Genomic DNA, 24,521 nt, shown 5'->3' with positions numbered 1-24,521 from the left:
CCAATCAGAAGCTGAGCTCATACTAAAGGGGAAATTTAAGCCACAGACATGTTCTACAACTAAAGGGATGTCAAACCAAGATTTCCACAATCCCCCTTCACTGCCACTGCCCAGAGGAGCAAGTGGCTGCAGGAAAACGAGGAAAGCTTAGGAAAGGCCGAACACTGCCTGAACTGACCAGCAGAGGGCAGCACCATAACCCATAGCCACAGCTCTAGAGAAGAGGAAAGAACCCTAAGCTTGTGAAAGCTCGAGCACTCATCCTCCTCTGCCTCCTGCCAGTGTCCCCTAAAGCCAAGGACGCACTGAAACTCTAGGAAATGTGTATGGCAGAATCAGAACATGCAGCACTGGGGTCTGAGCAACACATCCCTAGGGGCATGGACTGTGGAGAGAGCAGCACAGTGTGGACAGCAGAGGGCTGGGCCAGCATTCACGAGAAAGATGAAGGCAGGTACAGAATTGTACCAGCATCTGAGACTCCACCCATAAAGCACAGACTGGACCAGCATCTGTAATCCAGCTATTCAAAGTCACATCAGGAGAGAACCAGAGTATACTGGAGAAACTCTCAGGCAGGCTTCCTGGAGCGGGGAAGGAATGGAGAAATGAGACTGGATCTGGTTATCAGGCCAGTTTTCACAGCTTACATCCCCACCCAGAGCTCTCCTCCCCCCGTCAGGTTAGCATGCTGCCTTGTTCCTGTTCAGATATTGCCTTCAGTCACGGTTCCCTCCTCCTCTTCCTTTATTTTCCTCTCCTAGAGAACAGAATGAACTGATTTGCAGGTCTCTGTTGCAGGTCTCCTGAGAGGAAACTACTCTATCTTGTATACTGTACACCTTTACCTCTGTCTTCCGTCCACCCCAGCCTTATGTTCCTCTTCTATCAACCCAATACTAATCTTAGTCTTAGCCTTTTCTTTTCCACTCATTACATAACTAGCATACTAGCATACCAAGTACTAACCACTGAGCCATCGCTCCAGTCCCTTTTTTTTCTTAATTCTTTTTTAGACAGGGTCTCTCTGTGTAGCTCTCTGGCTGTCCTGGAACATACTATGTAGACCAGGCTGGCATCAAACTCAGAAATCTACCTGTCTCTGCCACCCTAGTGCTAGAATCAAAGGGGTATGCCAACATTCCTGGCTCACAATAGAAAATTTTAAATGACACTTCAGAGGACACATTAATGACACATTTAATCAAGTAGGTTAGCATTTTATTGAGATGATCAAAATCTTAATAAAACAACAACACACTTTACTATAAACTAGAGAACAAGACATCTTCCCTAAGAATTTCCAAAAATCAGCCCCGAGTACAAGCATGGACACATTTGTGTCTAGCACAGAAGCTAACTGCAGTCTCTCCTAGCCTAGAATCTTGATAACAATCTCTTCTTAAAAACAGAAGCTTCCTTTCCATCCAGCAAACACCCTGTCACAGCTCCACTTCCGAAAGCAGACACTGAAAACACTTAACAATAAATAAGGAAAGCGGACACTGGCTTGGGTGCGAGAGGGAGGGGAGAAAGAACAAGGACTGGAAGCTCACAGCTCAACTGCACGCTGAGTGAGCTCCTTAATTCTGTCCATGCAATGGTCAACGGCATTAATGAGTAAAGGGATCCAGCTATCTCCTGGCTGGGGGCTCACGTGACTTGCTCTGAGAATAAAACAGAAAAAAAAAAAAAAACAAACCTGAGTTAATGCAGTGTGAAGGGAAGAGCCATTCGCAGGAGGTGAGAGAAGAAACTCCAGGAAGAAGGGATTCCTCTTCATAGACTGGCTGCTCCACACCCTACCCTTCTCCGTGGCTCCCTGTGCTACTCTAGAAATGGGGCTAGTTCTTGATATTCTCAAGGCACATAGGGACGAGTCTTCATACTTACTTTGTAATCTCAAGAGCCTTTATTAAAACAGACACCAGTTTCGCAGACTAGAAAAGAGACAGAGACTGTCATTCACTCTGTGCTCTGGCACCAAAAGGAGAATTTGAAAACCCGATAAATGACGATAACAGAATCATTTAAAGCGAGCCTTAGAGCGGGTGGAAGAAGCAGCTTGGTGCTATGAAGCCTGAAGCCCTGAAGCCCTCCCTGAGTTTGAACTTTCAGCATTCATGGGAAAAAGCATGCCTTGGCTGACAGGGCGGATGAGAGGCTCAGTGGGTAGGCACACTTGCTGTCAGGCTTGATTCTTGGGACCCACATGATGGAAGGACTCCCACAAGCTGTACTCCAGTCTCCACACATACAACTGTGACTTGCATATGCACACACAATAAATAATTAACTAAATAAATAAATGCAATTTAAATTGCTGACTAGATTATGGTAGTGCAACTATGAATTCTATTTAACAAGATCTTAGGAACACTGCTGGCATAACATTTTTATGTTTTCAACATTTTTAATTTTGTTTTTTTGTTTTTGTTTTTGTTTTTGTTTTTTGAGACAAGGCTTCTCTGCGTAGCCCTGGCTGCCTTGGAACTTACTGCCTTGGAACTTACTTTGTAGACCAGGCTAGACTCAAACTAAGAGATCCACGCCCCTGGAGTGCAGGATTAAAGGCATGTGCCACCACACCCGGCTCGTTTTTTAATATTTTTAATTTGGAACAAGGATAATCTGAACCTTGCAGGAGGATAGTGAGTTTTAAGGCAGCCTGGATTACACACATTTTTTTTAAAGGACACCTAACAATGATGATAGCCCAGGCTCTGAGGCAAATGGCAGATGGTCCTATTTAGAACTTTAAGACCCCAAGACAGTAAAGCTGCAGATCTCAAGGCCTGGGTCTGTAGCTCAAGAGCAGAGCCCGGGCTTAGCATGCATCAAATCCTACTTTGAATCCCAAGCACCACATCCACAACAAAAAGCTAGCACGGGGATGGACTATGGCCACAGTATAAAGTAACACACAGCTATGCACATAGATATTTATAAATTACTTCATATGAGACTGTATTTGGGATCAGTATCAGAACAGCTTCCTAAAACTTTTATTTCTCAGGAATTAAGTTCTTAAAAAGTTAATGCAAAAAAGTTAATGTTCCAAAGAATCTGCCCTACTAAAGAGTTCTACACATTAATTAATCTTCTGCCATCTGTTTTATCAAATATTAAAACCAATGCATCTTGTAAAATTTAAGCTACTTGGCAGGTTCACTTCTTTGCCAGTAACATTAGTGATCTGAACTGGAGTTCATAAAAATAAGAGAACTATAAAGTTATAGCATTTCAAGAATGCAATCAAATCGGGGCTGGGGATTTAGCTCAGTGGTAGAGCGCTTACCTAGGAAGCGCAAGGCCCTGGGTTCGGTCCCCAGCTCCGAAAAAAAGAACCAAAAAAAAAAAAAATGCAATCAAATCATAAATATATATGTATAATATATGTATATATTATAGATATAGATTGTGGTACTGATTCAGTATCCTCGGATCTCTATGAAGAATCTGACTTGGGATGGGATGATGCCTTAGTGGCTGAGAGTGTTTGTAAGCATAAGGACATGAGTTCAAACCCCAGCACACATTAAAAATATGTCTGGGAGTTGGGGATTTAGCTCAGTGGTAGAGCGCTTGCCCAGCAAGCGCAAGGCCCTGGGTTCGGTCCCCAGCTCCGAAAAAAAGAAAAAAAAAAAGAAAAAAAAATATGTCTGACCATGTGTGTACCTGTTACCCCAGAGCTGTGGGGACAGAAACAAGGAGACCACTGGGCTTGCTGGCTGCCAGACCAGCTCCAGGTTCAGTGAGTGAACTGTCTCAAGGTCATCAGGAAGAGTGACAGAGCTACTTAACACCTGCACACAAACATGTGCATACATGCCCCTCCCCTGATAAATAAAAAATTAAATAAAAAAAAATCACTCTTTAAAGCACTGTTTTCTAAGATCTTTGGATTTTTTTTCCAAATAATTACTCAAGTGGTTCTAGAAGAATTAAAGTATCAGTGGTTGGAGAGATGGCTCAGTGGTTAAGAGCACTGGCTGCTCTTCCAGAGGTCCTGAGTTCAAATCCCAGCAACCACATGGTGGCTCACAACCATCTGTAATGGGATCTGATGCCCTCTTCTGGTGTATCTGAAGACAGCTGCAGTGTACTTACATATAATAAATAAATAAATAAATCTTTAAGAAAAGAGTTAAAGTATCACAGCACATAGTAATGATAAACTAGAGTCCATCTGGCATTTATTAAGCATAAATAAATGTAAGAACTGTGAAACTATTTTACCTGCATACAAGTTTGGCAAAGACATAAATGGTCTATGGCGTATAGGCCTACTAGAAAGTGGAGTTCTCCCAGTTAAAGCTGGTACTTACAGTGATCCGCACGGTGAGGTGACACACAGGTGGATATACGCTGAGAACCAAGTCATCCACACTAAGAGCAGAAGACAAACATTAACCACTAACCACAGAAGGGGGCAGAGCTCAGGGAGGTTGTCTCCAGTATACAACCAACTCAGTTCCTTACTCTAAGCAGGCATGCAATACAGAAGCAATTCAACCAATGTTTACTGAGATAAACATGTCCTATTTAGGAAGCTGGGGAAAAAATGTCTGTGGTTCACAGGATGGGGAATGATTAGTTCTGTTAGTTCTGTCAGAGACATGAGTATTCAAAACCGTCAGTTCAGTGACACTGGCAGTGTTCATCAATGGAAACTAAACGTGTTAGGCAAAAAGTCCCCGTCAAAGGAGGCCACTACTTTTAACCATGTGACTAAATTTATTACTACTAAGAAGAAAAGTTAGTATCATGTGCCTCCCCAGCAGGATATAAAGGAAAGGTACAAAACATTCTATTTTTTGACCCAAAATGTTTAACTTCATTACTATTATGAGAAAATAATCTTATAAATCCAAACTGTTGTGTTTTTCCGATGTGTAATTCTGAAATGCCAATGTCAAGTCAGACCAGGAGGGGTAGAGACTAATCAAGATGGTAAGAAACTAAACAGATAGCAAGCAAATGTAGTAAGAGCCCTTAATGGATCCTGGAATGTATTTAAGACACTGAGACAAATAGAGAAGTCGAAGCATTAGATATTATTATTACAGCGAATGTTAAAGCTCTTGAACGTGACTCTGAGAATGTCTGTTCTTAGGAGGTTGCTGATAAAATATTTATGGGTGAAAGGTCATTTATGCCGGAAATGATTTAGGAAAAACGCATCACACCTATTTATCAATAAGTAAATACACATGGGAAAGAGTTAAGCAGAGTCCAAATCAAGTACTTTTTCATTTTTCCTTTAGCTTGAGATTTTTCAAAATACAAAAAGCTGGAGGAAGCCCTGAGCAACAGCATCTGCTCAGACCACAATGCCCCTGTGTCCCCAAGTGCAGCACATGGTTACCTGGGGCTGATCTCATCAGAAATATCCACAATGTCATCCAGCTGGGCGACCTGATCCTTCCTTCCATTCTCAGCCACCAAGATCCGGATTTTCTTGAGGGAAGCTCGGGAAGCTCTCACCAATGCAAGGCACGGAGTTATGAGTGCTTGATCTTCCTCTGACCAGTATGAGTCCCGATTGCTGGGAAGCCCTACACCATCCTCATTATGGTGGCTGTCGGAGTTGTCCTCAGAATCATCCAAGAGGCCACAGTAAGGGTCACATTCTTCCACGGCCTAAGATGTACCATCATATTTGCGAATGCAGACACACCACCACCATCAGCCACCTGCTTCACTATTAGCTACAAAACCAACATTCTCATTCTGCTTGTCCAGCAAGGAACAGAGGTGGTGCTAAGACACCAGCCAAGCACAGTGGGAGATGCTGGGTAGGACAGGAGCAAGGGATTATTCAGTCAAGCTGCAGGGAACTCCTGCCTTCGTGATCAGTTCTCATGAAGTTGGTTCCATGAGAGATGGGTAAGTGCCCTCACCTGCTCCATTTCTTCATGAGCGTCTTTCACAAGATCCACACTCTTTGTCAGCATCAAAAGGGCTGCAGCTTTGTTATCTATGGGAGACAAATCAGAAGCACTAGAATTAGAGGAGAAACATAACCCTACTCTGAAGACTACAAAGGGCAACCAGCAAGGCTTTAAAGTAAAACTCCCTTACTATACCCTTTGCCTAGGAAGAGGGTTAAAAGGGCCTTTTAACTTCACCTAAAACTGTCTCGTGGTCTTAGTTATCACGGTCCTCTTGATGACCACTCTTAAGTCTACCTCGCTCTGCTTTACAGTTCATTCAGTGTGCTCCCCAGTGCTGTTCCTTTCAGTGTTCCCCAATGCTGTTCCTTTCAGCGTGTTCCCCAATGCTGTTCCTTTCAGCGTGTTCCCCAATGCTGTTCCTTTCAGCGTGTTCCCCAATGCTGTTCCTTTCAGAGTGTTCCCCAATGCTGTTCCTTTCAGTGTGCTCCCCAATGCTGTTCCTTTCAGCGTGCTCCCCAATGCTGTTCCTTTCAGCGTGCTCCCCAATGCTGTTCCTTTCAGCGTGCGCCCCAATGCTGTTCCTTTCAGCGTGCTCCCCAATGCTGTTCCTTTCAGTGTTCCCCAATGCTGTTCCTTTCAGCGTGCTCCCCAATGCTGTTCCTTTCAGCGCTCCCCAATGCTGTTCCTTTCAGCGTGCTCCCCAATGCTGTTCCTTTCAGTGTTCCCCAATGCTGTTCCTTTCAGTGTTCCCCAATGCTGTTCCTTTCAGTGTGCTCCCCAATGCTGCTCCTTTCAGTGCTCCCCAATGCTGTTCCTTTCAGCGTTCCCCAATGCTGTTCCTTTCAGCGTGTTCCCCAATGCTGTTCCTTTCAGCGTGCTCCCCAATGCTGTTCCTTTCAGCGTGTTCCCCAATGCTGTTCCTTTCAGTGTTCCCCAATGCTGTTCCTTTCAGCGTGCTCCCCAATGCTGTTCCTTTCAGTGTTCCCCAATGCTGTTCCTTTCAGTGTTCCCCAATGCTGTTCCTTTCAGTGTTCCCCAATGCTGTTCCTTTCAGTGTGCTCCCCAATGCTGCTCCTTTCAGTGCTCCCCAATGCTGTTCCTTTCAGCGCTCCCCAATGCTGTTCCTTTCAGTGTTCCCCAATGCTGTTCCTTTCAGCGCTCCCCAATGCTGTTCCTTTCAGCGTGTTCCCCAATGCTGTTCCTTTCAGCGTGCTCCCCAATGCTGTTCCTTTCAGCGTGTTCCCCAATGCTGTTCCTTTCAGCGTGTTCCCCAATGCTGTTCCTTTCAGAGTGTTCCCCAATGCTGTTCCTTTCAGTGTGCTCCCCAATGCTGTTCCTTTCAGCGTGCTCCCCAATGCTGTTCCTTTCAGCGTGCTCCCCAATGCTGTTCCTTTCAGCGTGCGCCCCAATGCTGTTCCTTTCAGCGTGCTCCCCAATGCTGTTCCTTTCAGTGTTCCCCAATGCTGTTCCTTTCAGCGTGCTCCCCAATGCTGTTCCTTTCAGCGCTCCCCAATGCTGTTCCTTTCAGCGTGCTCCCCAATGCTGTTCCTTTCAGTGTTCCCCAATGCTGTTCCTTTCAGTGTTCCCCAATGCTGTTCCTTTCAGTGTGCTCCCCAATGCTGCTCCTTTCAGTGCTCCCCAATGCTGTTCCTTTCAGCGCTCCCCAATGCTGTTCCTTTCAGCGTGTTCCCCAATGCTGTTCCTTTCAGCGTGCTCCCCAATGCTGTTCCTTTCAGCGTGCTCCCCAATGCTGTTCCTTTCAGCGTGCGCCCCAATGCTGTTCCTTTCAGCGTGCTCCCCAATGCTGTTCCTTTCAGTGTTCCCCAATGCTGTTCCTTTCAGCGTGCTCCCCAATGCTGTTCCTTTCAGCGCTCCCCAATGCTGTTCCTTTCAGCGTGCTCCCCAATGCTGTTCCTTTCAGTGTTCCCCAATGCTGTTCCTTTCAGTGTTCCCCAATGCTGTTCCTTTCAGTGTGCTCCCCAATGCTGCTCCTTTCAGTGCTCCCCAATGCTGTTCCTTTCAGCGCTCCCCAATGCTGTTCCTTTCAGCGTGTTCCCCAATGCTGTTCCTTTCAGCGTGCTCCCCAATGCTGTTCCTTTCAGCGTGTTCCCCAATGCTGTTCCTTTCAGTGTTCCCCAATGCTGTTCCTTTCAGCGTGCTCCCCAATGCTGTTCCTTTCAGTGTTCCCCAATGCTGTTCCTTTCAGTGTTCCCCAATGCTGTTCCTTTCAGTGTTCCCCAATGCTGTTCCTTTCAGTGTGCTCCCCAATGCTGCTCCTTTCAGTGCTCCCCAATGCTGTTCCTTTCAGCGCTCCCCAATGCTGTTCCTTTCAGTGTTCCCCAATGCTGTTCCTTTCAGCGCTCCCCAATGCTGTTCCTTTCAGCGTGTTCCCCAATGCTGTTCCTTTCAGCGTGCTCCCCAATGCTGTTCCTTTCAGCGTGTTCCCCAATGCTGTTCCTTTCAGCGTGTTCCCCAATGCTGTTCCTTTCAGAGTGTTCCCCAATGCTGTTCCTTTCAGTGTGCTCCCCAATGCTGTTCCTTTCAGCGTGCTCCCCAATGCTGTTCCTTTCAGCGTGCTCCCCAATGCTGTTCCTTTCAGCGTGCGCCCCAATGCTGTTCCTTTCAGCGTGCTCCCCAATGCTGTTCCTTTCAGTGTTCCCCAATGCTGTTCCTTTCAGCGTGCTCCCCAATGCTGTTCCTTTCAGCGCTCCCCAATGCTGTTCCTTTCAGCGTGCTCCCCAATGCTGTTCCTTTCAGTGTTCCCCAATGCTGTTCCTTTCAGTGTTCCCCAATGCTGTTCCTTTCAGTGTGCTCCCCAATGCTGCTCCTTTCAGTGCTCCCCAATGCTGTTCCTTTCAGCGCTCCCCAATGCTGTTCCTTTCAGTGTTCCCCAATGCTGTTCCTTTCAGCGTGCTCCCCAATGCTGTTCCTTTCAGCGTGTTCCCCAATGCTGTTCCTTTCAGTGTTCCCCAATGCTGTTCCTTTCAGCGTGTTCCCCAATGCTGTTCCTTTCAGCGTGTTCCCCAATGCTGTTCCTTTCAGCGTGTTCCCCAATGCTGTTCCTTTCAGCGTGTTCCCCAATGCTGTTCCTTTCAGCGTGCTCCCCAATGCTGTTCCTTTCAGCGTTCCCCAATGCTGTTCCTTTCAGCGTGTTCCCCAATGCTGTTCCTTTCAGCGTGTTCCCCAATGCTGTTCCTTTCAGCGTGTTCCCCAATGCTGTTCCTTTCAGCGTGCTCCCCAATGCTGTTCCTTTCAGTGTTCCCCAATGCTGTTCCTGGGACAGGAATAGGAGAGCAAACTATCTAACTAGAGACAGAGCCACAGCAAGAGGAAGAGTCTGAATTTAAGAGTTGTGCTCCCAGTGGAAGGGGAAGCCCTGGGTCCTGCCAAGACTGAACCCCCAGTGAACGTGATTGTTGGGGAGAGGGCAGTAATGGGGGGAGGATGGGGAGGGGAACACCCATAGAGAAGGGGAAGGGGAGGGGCTAGGGGGATGTTGGCCCGGAAACTGGGAAGAGTTGTACTCAGAGGTACAGGGCTTGGCTGGCATGCCCTGGGCTCAATCCCCAGCACTGCCAAAACCAAACCAAAAACCCAGTATGAAGAATGGCAAAAAGTATTGAATCAATTAATATTAATGGAAATAAACTATATATTATTTCACTAGCGTCTTCATAGAAATTAAAATACATGCATAAAGCGATGCTGGAAGCTAGACCAGAGAGGCAGGTAATAGTTTACTTCTACCCACCTTTTGGGATCTCAGCCACCTGTTGGCATGCAACTGAGACACTATTGCAGGAAATCAGGTCACCATTCTCAGGGCTGGAGAAAGGAATTAACAAGGTCATATCAATAACCTAGGTTTCTGTCTCCCAATAACATCCACTATGAGTGACTTTGCTGTTGGAGTGAATTTCCCCTCCCTGAGTCAAGGAACCCCCACTAACCGTTAGCCCACACGGCCACACCCACTACCTCTGAGATGGAGCAGCAAGGAGCGCATCCAGGAGCTGAGCCGTGCCATCCACGATGTCCAGGACAGCATTTCGTACCAGCTTTCTCAGGGTGATTCCTATGGCCAAACCCAAACAGTAAGCTGTCTGGCCATGTCAAATGTCACCACCTGCTTTCTGCAGTCTTAGTGTACCAGACCCATGAGGTAACTGATACCCACGCTTACATCCCCCATCAGAGCGGGGCTCCAGCCTTACTTAAATTCTCAGGCATTTTATTGCCCCTCTTGCCACTCCCAAGAGCTGCTCTCCAACAGTTTTGGAAACAAGTCTTTCCAATTGTATTCATTCATGAAGGACACTGCCCTTAGATAAGTGTGAGCAAAACACTGGGAGTTTAAAACATGCGTAAGTAGCCCTGATGAACTATGGTACGTTCTCATTCATTTTCTCTGTAGAGCTTCAATGAAGGTATAAATCTACAGGTTGGTGTACTTTAACTTGTGAAGGGGTTTGCAAATAGGTCCTGGTGTAATGGAGGAGGAGGAGGAGGGTTGGGATGGCCTGGTCATGGGTATGGAGCTGAGATCCAGCAAGCATATATAGCAGTTAGAATGGACTGAAAAGGGATTAGGAGCCGAGAAGACAAGATATTTTTGAAAGTGCCAGTTACATAACCATGATGTCTTGAGTTCAATTCCCAAGACCTACACACTGGAGAAAGGCAGACACACTGGAGTGTACCCATAATGCCAGTGCTGGGGAAGCAGAGGTAGGAGGCTCCCCTAGGGAATCCGTGAACTCCAGGGAAGACTCTCTCATGATCATGTGGAGATACTGGCTTCCACATGTACTCGTATACACATGCATAAGCACCTGAGTAAACACATGCACCCACGTGTGCACATACATACACAGACACAGATAATGAACAATTTTTATAAAGGACCAATTGAGGGGCTGAGGATAAGGCTTGGCAGTTAAGAGCACTCAGTGCTCTTCCAGAGGACCCAGGAACAACCAATAACCATAACCCATAACCCATAACCCATACGGCAGATCACACTGTCTATAACTTCAGTTCCAGGGGAACCAACAACCTCTTCTGACCTCAGCAGGAACCAGACATACATGTGGTACACAGACACACATGCAGACAAAGCACCCGTACCCATAACATAAAATAAAGAATGTAATGTCCAGTTAAGATGGCTCCGCAGGTGAGGACTCGCTGTGCAAGCCTGAAGATCTGAGTTGGATCCCAGGAACCCACAATGGAGGGAGAGAGCCCATTCCCCATGTGTGTGCCTACACACACACACACACACACACACACACACACACACACACACACACTTTTTAAAGAATTAGGTAGGGCAGTAATGATAGGGAAATCACAGTTACATAGCATCTGTACCTTCACATAATGGACTCACTCACTTCCCATATGGAGTGACACAGGTCACTCACATATAAAATTATCTTTGACTTTATTTCACAGGAAAGTCACATGCTCAAAAATGAAGAAAAATAGACATGTATAATGTGTTTACATATAAATATATAATATTACATTGAAGATAAACACATAATGTTTACATGTTTCATGCTTACATATTAGGACACAGTCTACTCCCTTAGCAAAGGTCTAGCCTGTACATCCAACACTACTGTGTATACAGTGACTTACCCTGATCCTTAGGAAATGTGTAGTATGCTGCAATTACTTCCTCAGTGGCAATGTGGACTTGCTCACAGATCCTCTGGGTTTCCTACGAGGTGAAATTCAGAATGAATGGTCAACATTAATGCTGCCAACCCATTTACTAAGGAAGAGATCAGACATCCATAAGCATGATTAAATGTTTTATGAAAACCTGTCATGAGTCAGGCCTTATGATGTACTCTTCCCACAATATAAAGAAATTAGGTAGATACCGGACAATTCTAAAAAGCATTACAAAAGGAAGGGCAGCCTTGGCTATCCTGGAACTGGCTCTGTAGACTAAGCTGGTCTCGAACTCAAGAGAGCAGCCAGCCTCTGCCTCCCAAATGCTGGGATTAAAGGTGTGCAGCAGCAGCAGCAGCAGCAGCAAACTTCTCACTAAAGGGTTTTGTATATAGCAGGTGTTGTTAGATAGTGTGAAGGCATTTAACTTCTCCTCCACTATTTATTGAACCAAGCCTCTAAACAGGCTTACTCATCTGTCAGATAGAGAATATGTATGTGAAACAGCTGTAAATCAACAAGGGCTTTAAAAATTATTAGGAACTAACCCGGCTGAGTTTCAGACTAAATTTAGAAGGTCTTTCTACCCTATGCACTTGGCAATTTGGCCTTTACAACAATCCCATGCGGTGAGAACTGTAATCTCGCTTGATAAATGGGGGAAGTAAGTGTGGCTTGAATGCAAAAGATAAGAAAACTAGAGGATTCTTAAGGAGACAGCACAAAAAAAAAACTCCGGAAGTAAAGCTCACCTGTGGAGATGGCGATGGAATTTTAGAGAAGAGTGTGGTCAGAACAGTGGCTTCCCCAGACACTTTCATTGCTGCTTCATCTGGGGGTGTCAGAGGCAGCGGGTGCCAAAGTTAGTGTTAAAAGGTTAAAGTTGCCACTTGGACTTTTTAGATAACGGGTCCCTTCTCCACCCTTACCAACACTCCAAAACAACTCCAGAAATGGTTTTATATTTCAGCCTCAAGTGCGGAGAATGGGTAGCAGAAGGGATGAGGACTGGGAGGAATTGTCATCTCAGGGGACAGCAGAAGGAAAAGAGGGTAGGATGCAGGGAGATGGAGGAAGAGTCCGCAACGGCAAAGACACTCACTGAGTCTTCTCCAAAACATCTCTCGATTAAATTCCTCGGCTGTCTCCTGGGCTTCGCCGACTTGAGGAAGGCCGGACCACCCGGGAAGCAAAAGACATGTGAGAGGAGCCCTGACCTGACGCCCGACCTCCCTACCCGGAGCCTGGGGTTGCAGATTCCCACAACTCACCCCGTACTCGAGGCAGAAGCGACCGCAGCTCCTCTGCTAAGTGCCGGAGCTGCTCTAGAGGAGGAGCAAGGAACGAGACTGGGGTTGTCGAGCTCGCCATCGCAGCCTCTCTTCGGGAACTAACCCAGACACTTAAGCCATTTGACCCCGCCCCCAGTACTTCCGGTGCTGAAGAACTCATCTCGTTTCCGGCAACACACATCGCGTCCCGCCCCTTCCTCCCCAATGTAGTGAGTCCGCCTTCCCAGGCAGCCTGGCCATCAGTCCACGCCTCCGCCCGCTTAGAGACCCGCCTACCCGAATCCAGCCCATCCAGAAACCTGCCCACGCCCCGCTGGCCGGGCCTAAAGACCCAGCCACGCCTCCTTCACCTGCCCTTGCAAATCTAGAGACTTGTTCAAGTGCTTGTCCCTGACTACCCCCACTACCCCTCCCTCCGTGACACTAGGCCACTCCTTACAGGAAGACCCAGTTAGGCATCTTCTGACCTATTAGAGATTCTTTTAAGTAACGGAGCCTTTTCCCTGCAAAGATGTATGTGGCAGTGCCTGCAGAGGCCAGAGAGGGCATCAGATCACAAGGCCGGGAGTTACACCATGTGGGTTAAGGGAATCGAACCTGTGATCTTTGGAAGAGCAACCAGCACTTTTAACTGCTGACTCCAGCTTCGGTGACTGTTTCTCCTACCCCCAAACACCAGGCCCACTTTCTGGTTCCCATAGGTTTATCAACATTGCAGATCCGTTTGTGATATTTCTTTGTTAATACTTATCTTTTATTATTTTTTTAAATTACGTGTAAGTCTGTGCACATATAAATGTAGGTGTCCACAGTGGCTCTGGCCTGGAACTAGAGTTACAGGCAGTTGTGAGCATCTGACATGGTTGCTAGGAATTGAACTCAGGTCTTCTGGAGGTAAAGTACATGCTCTTAACCACTGATCTCTCCAACCCAATGTTTGTGGTTATCATTCATTCATTTATTAGTTGAAAACAGCTTTGACTAAGGAAGCAGGAAGCCCATAATTCTTGGGAAAACAGGCTTGGAAGTCAAGTCTCAGGAGCGGTAAAGGCCCACTTTCCACAGGTTCCCTAGGCATAAAATGGCATCCTGAATTCCAAGTTTGGGCTGGATGCTTTTCACAGGATGACCCTTAATAAATACAGCAGTGCTGAGGGACTCAGTGACACAGAGACCCCACCCTGGCAATCTCCTTGATTAGGGCTCTTTGCCTCTGAAGAAGAGTCATTCGTTAGACTTTTCTGCAGTCCACACAGCAGGAATCAGTAGTAAACACTTCCAACATTCAGACGTCCAAGGAATGACAGCTTCCTGAAGCTCACCCACTGATACTGGCTTTCCCATCTGCCACTGGGGCAGAGATCTGGGCCACAAATGTGGAGGCTGGACTTCTTCCAGGCCGCTAGCGGTAAGCCATGGACTTCAGGAGCTCAGATGACTTTTTAACTGCACCATGAATATTCCAAGTTCAGTGGAGTTCAGTGTCCACACACGATAAACGAGTACAGGTGTCAGCAATGTCAACCAGGTCCTCAATGGGGAGAGTAGAAAGGCGAGGGAGCCATACGTCACATGAAGGAAGTAGCAAGAATAAACCTGCCACGTGTACAGTAGAAGCATAAGCAGGTGAACAGGAATAATCTGCACGTATCTTCCCTGGAGGAGATGAGACCTGAAGTTGTGACCAAAGCAGCGCTGTAGCAGACTCCAGCATGTGTAAGCCGTCAAGGGGATGTTAAAGAACACCAGCTAGAAAAAGAAGGCAGAGCCATCAACCCACCACATCACTAGTAACTTCTACTAATATGGCTTTAGATTGTTTTCTCTTGGAGGTCGGGGATGGGGATACAACTCAGGGATTTGCATGTAGGGATTTGCATACAGGGATTTGCACACAGAGATTTGCATACAGGGATTTGCAAGCACTCTTGAGCTATGTTCCAGCTCTTATATGTCTTTTTTTTTTTTTTAAAGACAAAGTTTCTGTCTGGCTATCTCAGGATTAGCTCTGTAGACCAGGCTGGTGTCGAACTCAGAGATCCACTGTCTCTGGCTCCTGAGTCCTGGGACAAAAGGCTTGCACCACCATACCCAGCATATGTCTGATTTTTAATGCATTGATCATACCTGTTAGTAAGAGAACAGTTGACCTATAGTTAACTGTGTATTTGCCTGTCCTTTCATCTATCCTAAAGGTAGGCATCACTTATTGAAGTCCCTATTATAACACAGATGTATACTTCAGATACCAAGAGTAGATACACAACCATGTTTACATTGGAAATGAACTGAGTAATCTGCATAGGCACACACCAGAGATAGATTCTATGTTGATGAGTGAAAGGAGGATGTAGGTATCAGTATTGAGATAACATCTGAGTACTGACATATACATTGGATATAGGTATAACCAGATGTAGTTGTGTGGTTCATTCAACAAATATTCATAAAGCGCCCATTACACAGCAGGCCCTGTGCTAGGCTCTAGGTCAGAGGCACATTGATGAACAAGTAACAAAATAAAAGGGGGTGGGGTGGGCAGCAGGCTAGGGAGGAGAGATTAAAGTCCTTTTACAGAGGACCCAAGTTTGAGTCCCAGCACCCACATGAACCCTGATAACTGTCTGTAAACTTCAAAACAGGGGTTTTAAAGCCCTCTTCTGGTCTCCCAGGGAACTGTAGGCACACGACACAGAGATATACATACAGTAAAACACTGATGCACATAAAACAAACATTAAAAAGGGATCCCTTAAAGACAGATATGCATACATATATATCACAGACAAACATGCAAGTACAAGAAACATAATTACAGGTTGTGATAAGTTCAATGAAGGGAGTAATTGGCTCATGAAAGGGTGGCTGGGAGACAGACTCTTTGACCATGAAGGGCAGCAATGAGTCAGCTGAGGGAAGAACATTCTGAGAATAAGAAACAAAAGTCCAGGATTGGGAGACATCTTAGGCTCTGTAAGGCAATACTTTGTGACCACTAAACCGGGTGGAAATTGGAGACAGCGCCACAAGAGTGTAAATAAGTTGTGTGTTCATTTTAAAGGAATTAAATATAAACTACTTTATCAGTGTTTCCCAAACAAGAACACTGAAGGGGGACGTCCCACAGTGTGGTACAGAGACCCAGTGCCACCTTTTAACATGTTCGCTGCTAAGACAGCCCAGGGAAGCCCACCTCTACTTTGAACATTGGCATTTTCCTTGGATAACTCACTCTCTTTATGGGTCTATTTTTTCTTCTTGACCCTCTGAAACACTTTTCCTCACTATAATCAGTTTTTTTAACTTGGCAATGTAAAATTCATTCTACTATAAAACTCTTACTTCATTTTCATCAGTAAAGGAGTATGATAAAACTGGGCATAGAAGCACATGGAGGCATGTGGATCTTGGTGACTTTGAGGCCTATCTGGTCTACATAGTGATTTTCAGGACAGCCAGGGCCACAGAGACCTTGCCTTACCCCACCCCATTCCAAAAAGCACAGTGGAACAAGAAGGAGAACCAGAACGGACACAATGTGTTTTAGATGCCTACAGTTACTTCTCTGCCTTTTTGGCTAAAAGCAGATACAGACTTTACAAAAGAGGGAGAAAACCAGCCGTGGGCCACACATCAGATAAGACACTAACATGCAAATAAAGCAGGAAAGATTCTGCCCAGTAGGAACTGGAGATCCTTGGATACACTCAGTCCGAAAGGGCCGGGATGCTCTTCTGGGGACCTCTTACCTGTATAATTCCACTTATAAATGTTAGACCACCTTGCAGGAAGTGTCCATCAACAACTATCCCAAATGAAAAGCAGCAACCCCATTTGCCGTCAATTATCTCTCCAACAAACCATGGTCCTGAGGGAGCAATGGACAGAGAAGCAGCAGAGTTACAACTACGAGTCTTGGCCAGCATGGTCACCTCCTGGGGTAGGACACCTGTCACCAAGCCTGGCCACCTGAATTCAGTTCCTGTGACCCACATAGTGGAAGAAGAGAACTGACTCTTACAAATTGTCCTCTGACTGCCAAATAAACACTGTGGCACATATGTCCACACACATAAACACACAGAGAAAATAAATAAAAGTGAAATTTAGAGTATGAGTCCGATTGCATAATTTCCGAAACAACTTTACAGAAATAAGCAATCGATACAAAACTCAGCATCATTAAGCATTTTGCTTTGTGGCATCTCTCCTTTGATAATCACTGTCTCCTACCTGACTGCTATTTTTTCCACACTTATCTAGGCTATGACATCATTATAGTCTATGGTATACTTGAAATAGGTATGTTGTTTGTAAATTCTGAAAACACCATCATGATCTAGTTTTTTAACATTCTGTAGTAATAACTTAAGATAACGCATTAATATTTTCTTCTTTTGAAATTTCTTTTGAGATTTCATTTGCTTTTATGTGTATTATAATGTGTTTTGTCTGTATTACATCTTTGTGCAATATGCATGCTGTGCCTTTAGAGGCCAGAAGATGGCACCAGATGTCCTGGGATTGAGTTACAGCTAATTGGGAGCCACCATGTGGGTGCTAGGGATTGAACCCTCGTCCTCTGAGTGAGTCCAGAGCTTCCCAGCCTCACTTAACAAAGAGCTGGTATTACTCCTGAGTAACTGAGAAGATCTACTGTTTAAAGCAAGAAAACCTTAAGTGTGCTGTAAAGATTGTTGCTATTCTAAAGACTATGTAAATATGCACATGCTAAGTTTGGGCACACGCCTGAGTGCCTGTGGAAGCCAGATGTACAAGGGTTCTGTGGAGTTGGATTTATGGGTAGTTGTGCTGGGACCCGAACTCAGGTCCTCAGTAAGGGCATACATGCTCTTAAGTGCTGAGTCTTTTCTTCAGCCCATCATCAGCTGTTTTTAATGGAAAATTTAAAAGATTCATTCGTCCACTCTTCTTTGTTGTCACTAGTGATGAGTTCTTCCTAACAGGGCAGCCACTGCGCTGCCCACCGACTGTATGTAATCAGAATTAATACTCACTGTAACTGTGCCTTTGGTTTTCACCTAGAAAGCTGACGAGCCTCTCATCTCTGTCACTATTCCTGCTCCTTATGTGTGGGCTTCTGTCAAGACTGCTAAGGAACAAGCAGGTTTCCCTTCTAGAGACACAATTGCTATCATGTTCTGTCTTTCAAGTCATAGACAAATTTTTCATTCACATCCTAAGAACTCTGTTAGTTTCCATTCTTCAAACAGAGCAACTTATAGACTGATGGCTAATTGATTGATGGCAGCCTGGGAACCAAATCGTTTGTTTTACTCGCTGGTGTAAGACAAGTATTGAAAACAGCTCCATCATATCTTCTCACGTGAATTTACTTCCAAAGAGGACACGCTGTATAGCTTGTTACAAAAGCATATAATACCATATTTTAATTTGTTTTTGGTGGAAGTTCCTAATAAGCAAAGTCCAAAAAGTGGAACATAAGTGTGAAGACAAGGCTAAGACTAGGGAACTCTCAGGCTAATTTGCCCAAAGCACCTTTAGCCTCTGAAAAAGGGAACAAAAAGCTGAAGAAAAGATCTGTGGGGCTTTCTGTTTCTACATTTTTAAATTTTATTTATTTATTTTTGTATGTGAGTCCACTGTCACTCTCTTCACACACACACCAGAAGAGGGCATTGATTCCATTACAGAACGTTGTGAGCCACCATGTGGTTGCTGGGAGTTGAACTTAGGACCTCTGGAAGAGTAATCAGTGCTCTTAACCACCAAGACATCTGTCCATTTGCTGTTTCTACATTTTAAAACCTTCTTTATTTTACCATATCATGTATGCACATGGTGTGTGTGTGTGTGTGTGTGTGTGTGTGTGTGTGTATGTGTGTGTGCATATGCACACATGAGCACATGTGTACAATATACACCACAGTAGATGTTGAACATCAGAGGACAACCTTCAGGAGTCAGTTCTCTCCTTCCATTGGGGGTTCTGGGGGGTCAAGCTCAGGTAGCAAGGGTCTCTACCCACTGGGAAATCTTACCAGCTAAATTGAGTTTTTGTTGTTGTTTGTTTGTTCATTTGAGACAGAAACTCACTGTGTAACTTTGACTGACCTAGAACTCACTATGTAGACTAGGTTGACCTCAAACTCAGAGACAGCCATCTGCCTCTGCATCCCAGGCACTGAAATTACAGGAATTTGCTATCACATTTGATTTTCTGTTTCTATAAGTGATAAAAGGAAGCATTGGGTATAATAATCAGCAAAATAGACTACCTCAGACATGATGGAACCCGTTCCTCATTTCAGGAGCCCTTTGTGTTTTAGATGGATTTTGTTGTTGCTTTGCCCTTTGTGTTTTAGATGGATTTTGTTGTTGCTTTGCCCTTTGTGTTTTAGATGGATTTTGTTGTTGCGTTTTTATTGCGGCACAGTCTCTCTGCTAACCTGGCTGACCTCGAGCTTACTATGGAGATCAGGTTGTCTTCTCTGTGTCACACACAGAGATCCACTGCTTCATGTCCTTCCTCACTGTTTTTAAAATCTCTCCTCTTTGGGTATGGTGATACAGGCCTTTAATTCCAGCACCGAGAAGAGAGACAGAGGCAGACAGACCTCTGACTTTAAAGCCAGTCTAGTTTAAATAGCAAACTCCAAGCCACCCAAGACTAAACAGTACGATGGCATCTCAAAAAGAAAAAAACACACATTGGTAAATATTCACCAAACTACATGCTCATGATGTTCCGTGCAGGCATGTAAGTAAACAAGAGAGACAAGATGCCCATGGATATTCCAATAAGGAAGCAGATAGTAAACAGAAAATATTATAAATACTGATGAATGGAATAACAAATGAAAACTTTTCAGATAGTGAGAAGGCTTTGTGAAAAGTAGCATTTACAAACTTCTACTGCTTACTATATCTCTATAATAAATCCTGGTTTTTAGTGTTTTTAACACTATTACTTTAACTTGATATTGACTGCATGTCCTTTAAACATACTAAGAAATAACTTTATTTACTAAAACTAGCTCCCAGGAAATAATGAAGGACTTGTATGCCATTTGTTATACATGGAGTATGAATTATTTTGTTATCAAAATTCTCAATATATTCTTTAGCAGAATTCTCTACATCTCAGAGTTTACACTTTACTTACCCAGCACTGTATACAAGGTCAGCAACAAAACAGAATAGTAGGAGATGTTTATTTTGCTCAAGATATGAAGGGAAAATGTGGTCATGTTTGCAAATCCCAGAGGTTCTACACAGAAGAAAAAATTAAAAACCTGGTAAATACATGCAAAGTTAATTTCTCTAAATCTTTTCTAGAAGACTTCCCTGGCACCGCCTTCCATTCTCAGTGAATCTTTGGCCAACATGGAAGCTTTTGCTATATGAGTAGATGTTACTCAAAAATTCAGAATCTTGGAGAGCTGAGACACACAAAATCACAGAGGGAAGGAAGCTCAAAAGGGGGTTTTGTTGTAAGATATTTTATAGACAGAAACACTGAAGGGAATACATAATTTTACACACACACACACACACACACACACACACACACATCTACATATAGGGGGCTGGAGAGATGGCTCAGGGGTTAAGAGCACTGACTGCTCTTCCAGAGGTCCTGAGTTCAATTCTCAGCAACCACATGGTGGCTCACAACCATCTGTAATGGAATCCGATGCTCTCTTCTGGTGTGTCTTGAGACGACAGTGTACTTACATAAAACATATCTACATATATATATATATATTATATTGAATTCTTGCATAGATTATTAATTTAAATGACAGACACACGTGCCAGAGATGTACAGTATACTATTTTATCCCCAGGTAGATTTAAAAGATTGTGCCATGTTCAAAGGATGACCAATACAGCTTATTCTTTTCACAGGATTCAGTATCCAAGTGCACAGACTTCTACAAGCTATATCAAAGATATAAATATTTTCCATTTTTATCTTACATATGAGTATCAGTTCAGAAAGTCCTTCCCCACATATGACATGGCTCTTACTTCACAGCAGCCCTAACTATACGGTTCCACTTGCCAGTGGACAGACAACAGAGACCTAGAGATGCTCCGTGGACGGACAGAGCGAAGGCATCCATCTATAAGGCACAGAGAGAAGCCCCAGAAGCTAGAGAGCATTGATCCTGGACTTTCAGCTATGGAATTTTGAGAAAATTATTTTGTTGTTGTTTGGGCCAAATGGTATTGTGTTACTTCTGCTCTAACAAACCGATATCTAGCTTTACTTTAAAATATGGTCCTAAATTTGTTCAAATACTTTGAAACTAGATTCTTTGTATCGTAAAAGGAGGATATTTCTTTTGGGCCAGATAACTGAGAAGGTGAAGCTAGGTGTTGTAGCTATTAAGCCAATCAGCTAGGAAGAAGCACTGATGCGATTTCAATGCTGTTTTAAAATTAGTAATGCAGCATCAACCCTCAAAGGAACTAAAGTTAACAGAAAATCCCTCGCAACACTAACACAAAGGCTGTGAGTTCTTGTTTCTCCTTTTGAACTTGGACTATGAAATAGTGCTTTCTAAACCTGGCTGCTCTTCAGAATCACCCAAACCAGAATAGATTTCCATGCTGCTGCTCATTTGTCTGAGGTTAGGTTGGCCTAGGAATCTATATATTTTTAATGTCCTTAGGTTATTCCTTCCTTGTTTTCTTTTTTGAGAATTACCACAACAAAGTCCAAGGAATGAATTTTTTTTCTTTCTTTTTTTTTTTTTTTTTTTTTTTTTGAGCTGGGGACTGAACCCAGGGCCTTGTGCTTGCTAGGCAAGCGCTCTACCACTGAGCTAAATCCCCAACCCCTAAGGAATGAATTTTTTCCTTTTCTTTTGATGTTAATTTAGAGACTTGAAGTTCTTGTCATACAGATCTTTCACTTGTTTGGTTGGAGTCACACGGAGATACTTTATATTATCTATATATTATATTATATTATATTATATTATATTATATTATATTATATTATGACTGTGGTGAGGGGTGTTGTCTCTCTAATTTCTTTCTGACCCCATTTATCATTTGTATAAAGGAAGGCTACTGATTTGTTTGCGTTAATTTTATATCCAGCCTCTTTGCTGAAGTTGTTAATGAGTCTGGGCTAGCCTCATACTCATGGCAATCCTCCTGCCTTAGCTTCTTGAGTGGTAGGATTATAGGCATGAGCCACATGACACCTGCTTGGAACAGACTTCTCAAGCCATCAAGAACACAAGTGGATTGCTCTTCTCCACCCACCTACTAGACAGCCTAAGCAGAAGCAGGCAGCAGAAGTAAGAGAGACTACGCAGTAAACGATGGGCATCATTGAAAGCTGGGAGGAAAGGTTGGCTGGCTGCAGCTACATGCTTCAACTCTGTAAGTCAATGGTCAATGCTGGGCCTATTAATGAACATGTCTATAAACGGGTGTTTCATTAGGAAGACCTCTGGTGGGAACACAAATTACCCTTTCATTTACACACCCTTGTGAGAAGCTCTGTCCAGTGCTGTCATCGCCTAGCTCTGTTGTCAGGACATTACCTCAGAAGAGATAAGCATCATCTTTAGCAGTTATCAAGGTGGCACACAAAAATCTTTTTCCTGCCCTTGAGATGGGTGTCACTGCATAGTTCAGTCCAGCCTCTGGGTCTGGATCCTCTGTTGTGCTGGGACTGTATGCATTGCCACCCAGCTTGGCAGCATGTGGGGTCTCCATGACTTCCTCAGTAAGGGTAAGATGCAGCAGACTTTATCATTCATTATGGAGCACCCGCTATGGTCAAGGCAGCACACGAGCCATTTAGGGTGAGCGGGAACAAGGACAGACACAGGTAGTCACACTCTACTTAGGGTGAGTGGGGACAAGGACAGATGGTGATCCTTAGGACCTCTGAGATGAGACATAACTGTGACACTACGGTCACTTCCTTCAGTCACAGGCTCTCAGCAGTGAGGAAATGATTATGGGGAGGAGGAAAACTATCTGGTTAAGGCATAGGATCCTCCCTGCTCAGCCCTCATTTGAAAATCCACTTTCTTCTAACAGGGCTGAATAATGATCAATTAATTCTTATTATCTATTACTATATGACAAAGACACCTTGGTAGCTTGGCAAATATAATCTTTTCCTGTAAAAGATTCCTCTTGGGAGAAGTGACAAACTCTATGGGCAAAGCCACCTGTGCAGCTGCTTTACAACCTGTTCTGGGTGAAATTCAAGATTACACATGCACCACTTAAGTGTTACCCCCAGATTTCTGATACAGAGTGTCACTGTGTAGCCCTAGCTGCCTTTAAACTCATAGAGATCCACATGCCTCTGTTTCCTCAGTTCTGGGATTAAATGCATGTACACTATGCCCAGCCAAATTTTTCCAAGTTTGAATTAAAGCCTTATCTTTAATTATTTGAATTATTTTTCTATTCAAATGTATTTCAACATAAATTATATTAAATAGTTATTTGTAAAAACAGCTACTTACAAATTTGTCATTTTAAATAACATTGTAAATTTCTCCCATTTTTATGAAACCCCATTTTATTGCCATACAGTAGAAGGGTGAAAAGAATTATTTTTCAAGATAGAACTATCCCAAAGAGAGAGAGTGCTCATTTGAAGGATGTGCCTCCCAAGGTCCTCTGTGTTCTTGTTAATGCCCAGGGTGTTTGGGATCCTTGCACACGTTTCAGAGTAAGAGGAATCACGACTACTAACCTCTCAGCTCCGGGTATGCTAGATATCTGAATGTAATGAGCACGGTGAGCTGTATCAGCACAATCAACACAAACAGCACCCGGGCCTGCAGGGGAAGAGACATTAGTGAGACAGAGTGCTGGCGTGACTCCAGACAAGGCTTTAAACTGGCTTCATTAACAAAACTGGAAGTGGCACAATAGAAACACACATTTTAGCCTTCTTCGTCCTCTGTTCTCCAGTAACAACTGAGACTTTTGTAATTTTATAAAGGATAATAGAAAACAGTAGAGTACTCCCTGTTAAAACTGTGGCCGTAGACCACAGTTCCTGAAACAACTGTGAGGTAATGAGTGGACAGCATGTCACCTGCGATTAGGAACAAGCTTTAGAAAGCCATGGGGCTGGGGATTTAGCTCAGTGGTAGAGCGCTTACCTAGGAAGCGCAAGGCCCTGGGTTCGGTCCCCAGCTCCGGAAAAAAAAAAAAAAAAAAAAAAAAAAAAGAACCAAAAAAAAAAAAAGAAAGCCACTAAGGAGGGGCTGGTGACACAGGGGCCGACCAGATCGGCACGCATCCTCATACCACTCGATTTGCTTTCCAGGGAAGAGGGTGCAGAATTCATAATTCATAGTTCAATAATTTGACCAGTCATGCCTACATAGTGAGACTGGCATAGACATTCTGTGGGAGGGTTCAGAGGCTGCTCCAGTCAAGAGCAGGGGGGCTAGCACCGTGGACATGCCTTGAAGGACATGGATGTGAACATCCAAGATTCTCCCGCCCTCTCTTCCATCTGGCTGTATCCTTAAGTAATAAACCAGGAATCTAGTAAGAAAACTGTTCTTCTGAGTTCTGTGAATCAGTCTAGCAATTACTAAAGCCCCAAAAAGATGTCTTAGAGCTTCCTGTTAACAGCTCGTCCGTCTGAAGCCTAGGTGACTCT

The 24,521-nt window shown here is 44.2% G+C and overlaps 2 protein-coding genes across 7 annotated transcripts in view; both read right to left on the bottom strand.

The window, feature by feature from the left end:
• Positions 1–1,204: 1,204 nt before the first annotated feature.
• On the bottom strand, positions 1,205–13,085 carry Ccndbp1 (cyclin D1 binding protein 1). Of its 2 annotated transcripts, NM_001013204.1 has the most exons (11): positions 12,854–12,960; positions 12,685–12,744; positions 12,335–12,414; positions 11,544–11,625; positions 9,876–9,972; positions 9,649–9,722; positions 5,904–5,980; positions 5,369–5,643; positions 4,329–4,389; positions 1,894–1,940; positions 1,205–1,667 (listed from the first exon to the last, which is right to left on the bottom strand). In NM_001013204.1, the coding sequence occupies exons 1-11, from the start codon at positions 12,951–12,953 to the stop codon at positions 1,553–1,555; spliced, it is 1,068 nt and encodes a 355-aa protein (NP_001013222.1). In that variant the 5' UTR covers positions 12,954–12,960; the 3' UTR covers positions 1,205–1,552. The 2 variants fall into 2 exon arrangements, with proteins under 2 accessions (NP_001013222.1, XP_038961387.2); XM_039105459.2 differs by lacking the exon at positions 1,894–1,940 and having other exon boundaries at positions 12,854–13,085.
• A 521-nt stretch (positions 13,086–13,606) lies between these two features.
• Tmem62 (transmembrane protein 62) overlaps positions 13,607–24,521 on the bottom strand; it is a 35,218-nt gene continuing 24,303 nt past the window's right edge. For 4 of the 5 annotated variants that reach the window (XM_039106818.2, XM_039106820.2, NM_001398973.1 and 1 more), the window contains 4 exons: positions 23,598–23,682; positions 20,022–20,126; positions 16,624–16,742; positions 13,607–14,623 (listed from right to left, as the gene is read on the bottom strand). In XM_039106818.2, the coding sequence (XP_038962746.1) occupies positions 14,297–14,623; positions 16,624–16,742; positions 20,022–20,126; positions 23,598–23,682 (636 nt within the window). In that variant the 3' untranslated portion in view covers positions 13,607–14,296. Of the gene's footprint in view, positions 14,624–16,623; positions 16,743–20,021; positions 20,127–23,597; positions 23,683–24,521 lie in introns of those variants that run through there. The other variant, XR_005502958.2, reaches the window with a different exon arrangement.

Source organism: Rattus norvegicus, chromosome 3, assembly GCF_036323735.1.
Source record: "Rattus norvegicus strain BN/NHsdMcwi chromosome 3, GRCr8, whole genome shotgun sequence".
NCBI lineage: Eukaryota > Metazoa > Chordata > Mammalia > Rodentia > Muridae > Rattus > Rattus norvegicus.
Note: the sequence above shows the minus strand (reverse complement) of the source record. Positions and strands in the feature narration are given on the sequence as shown.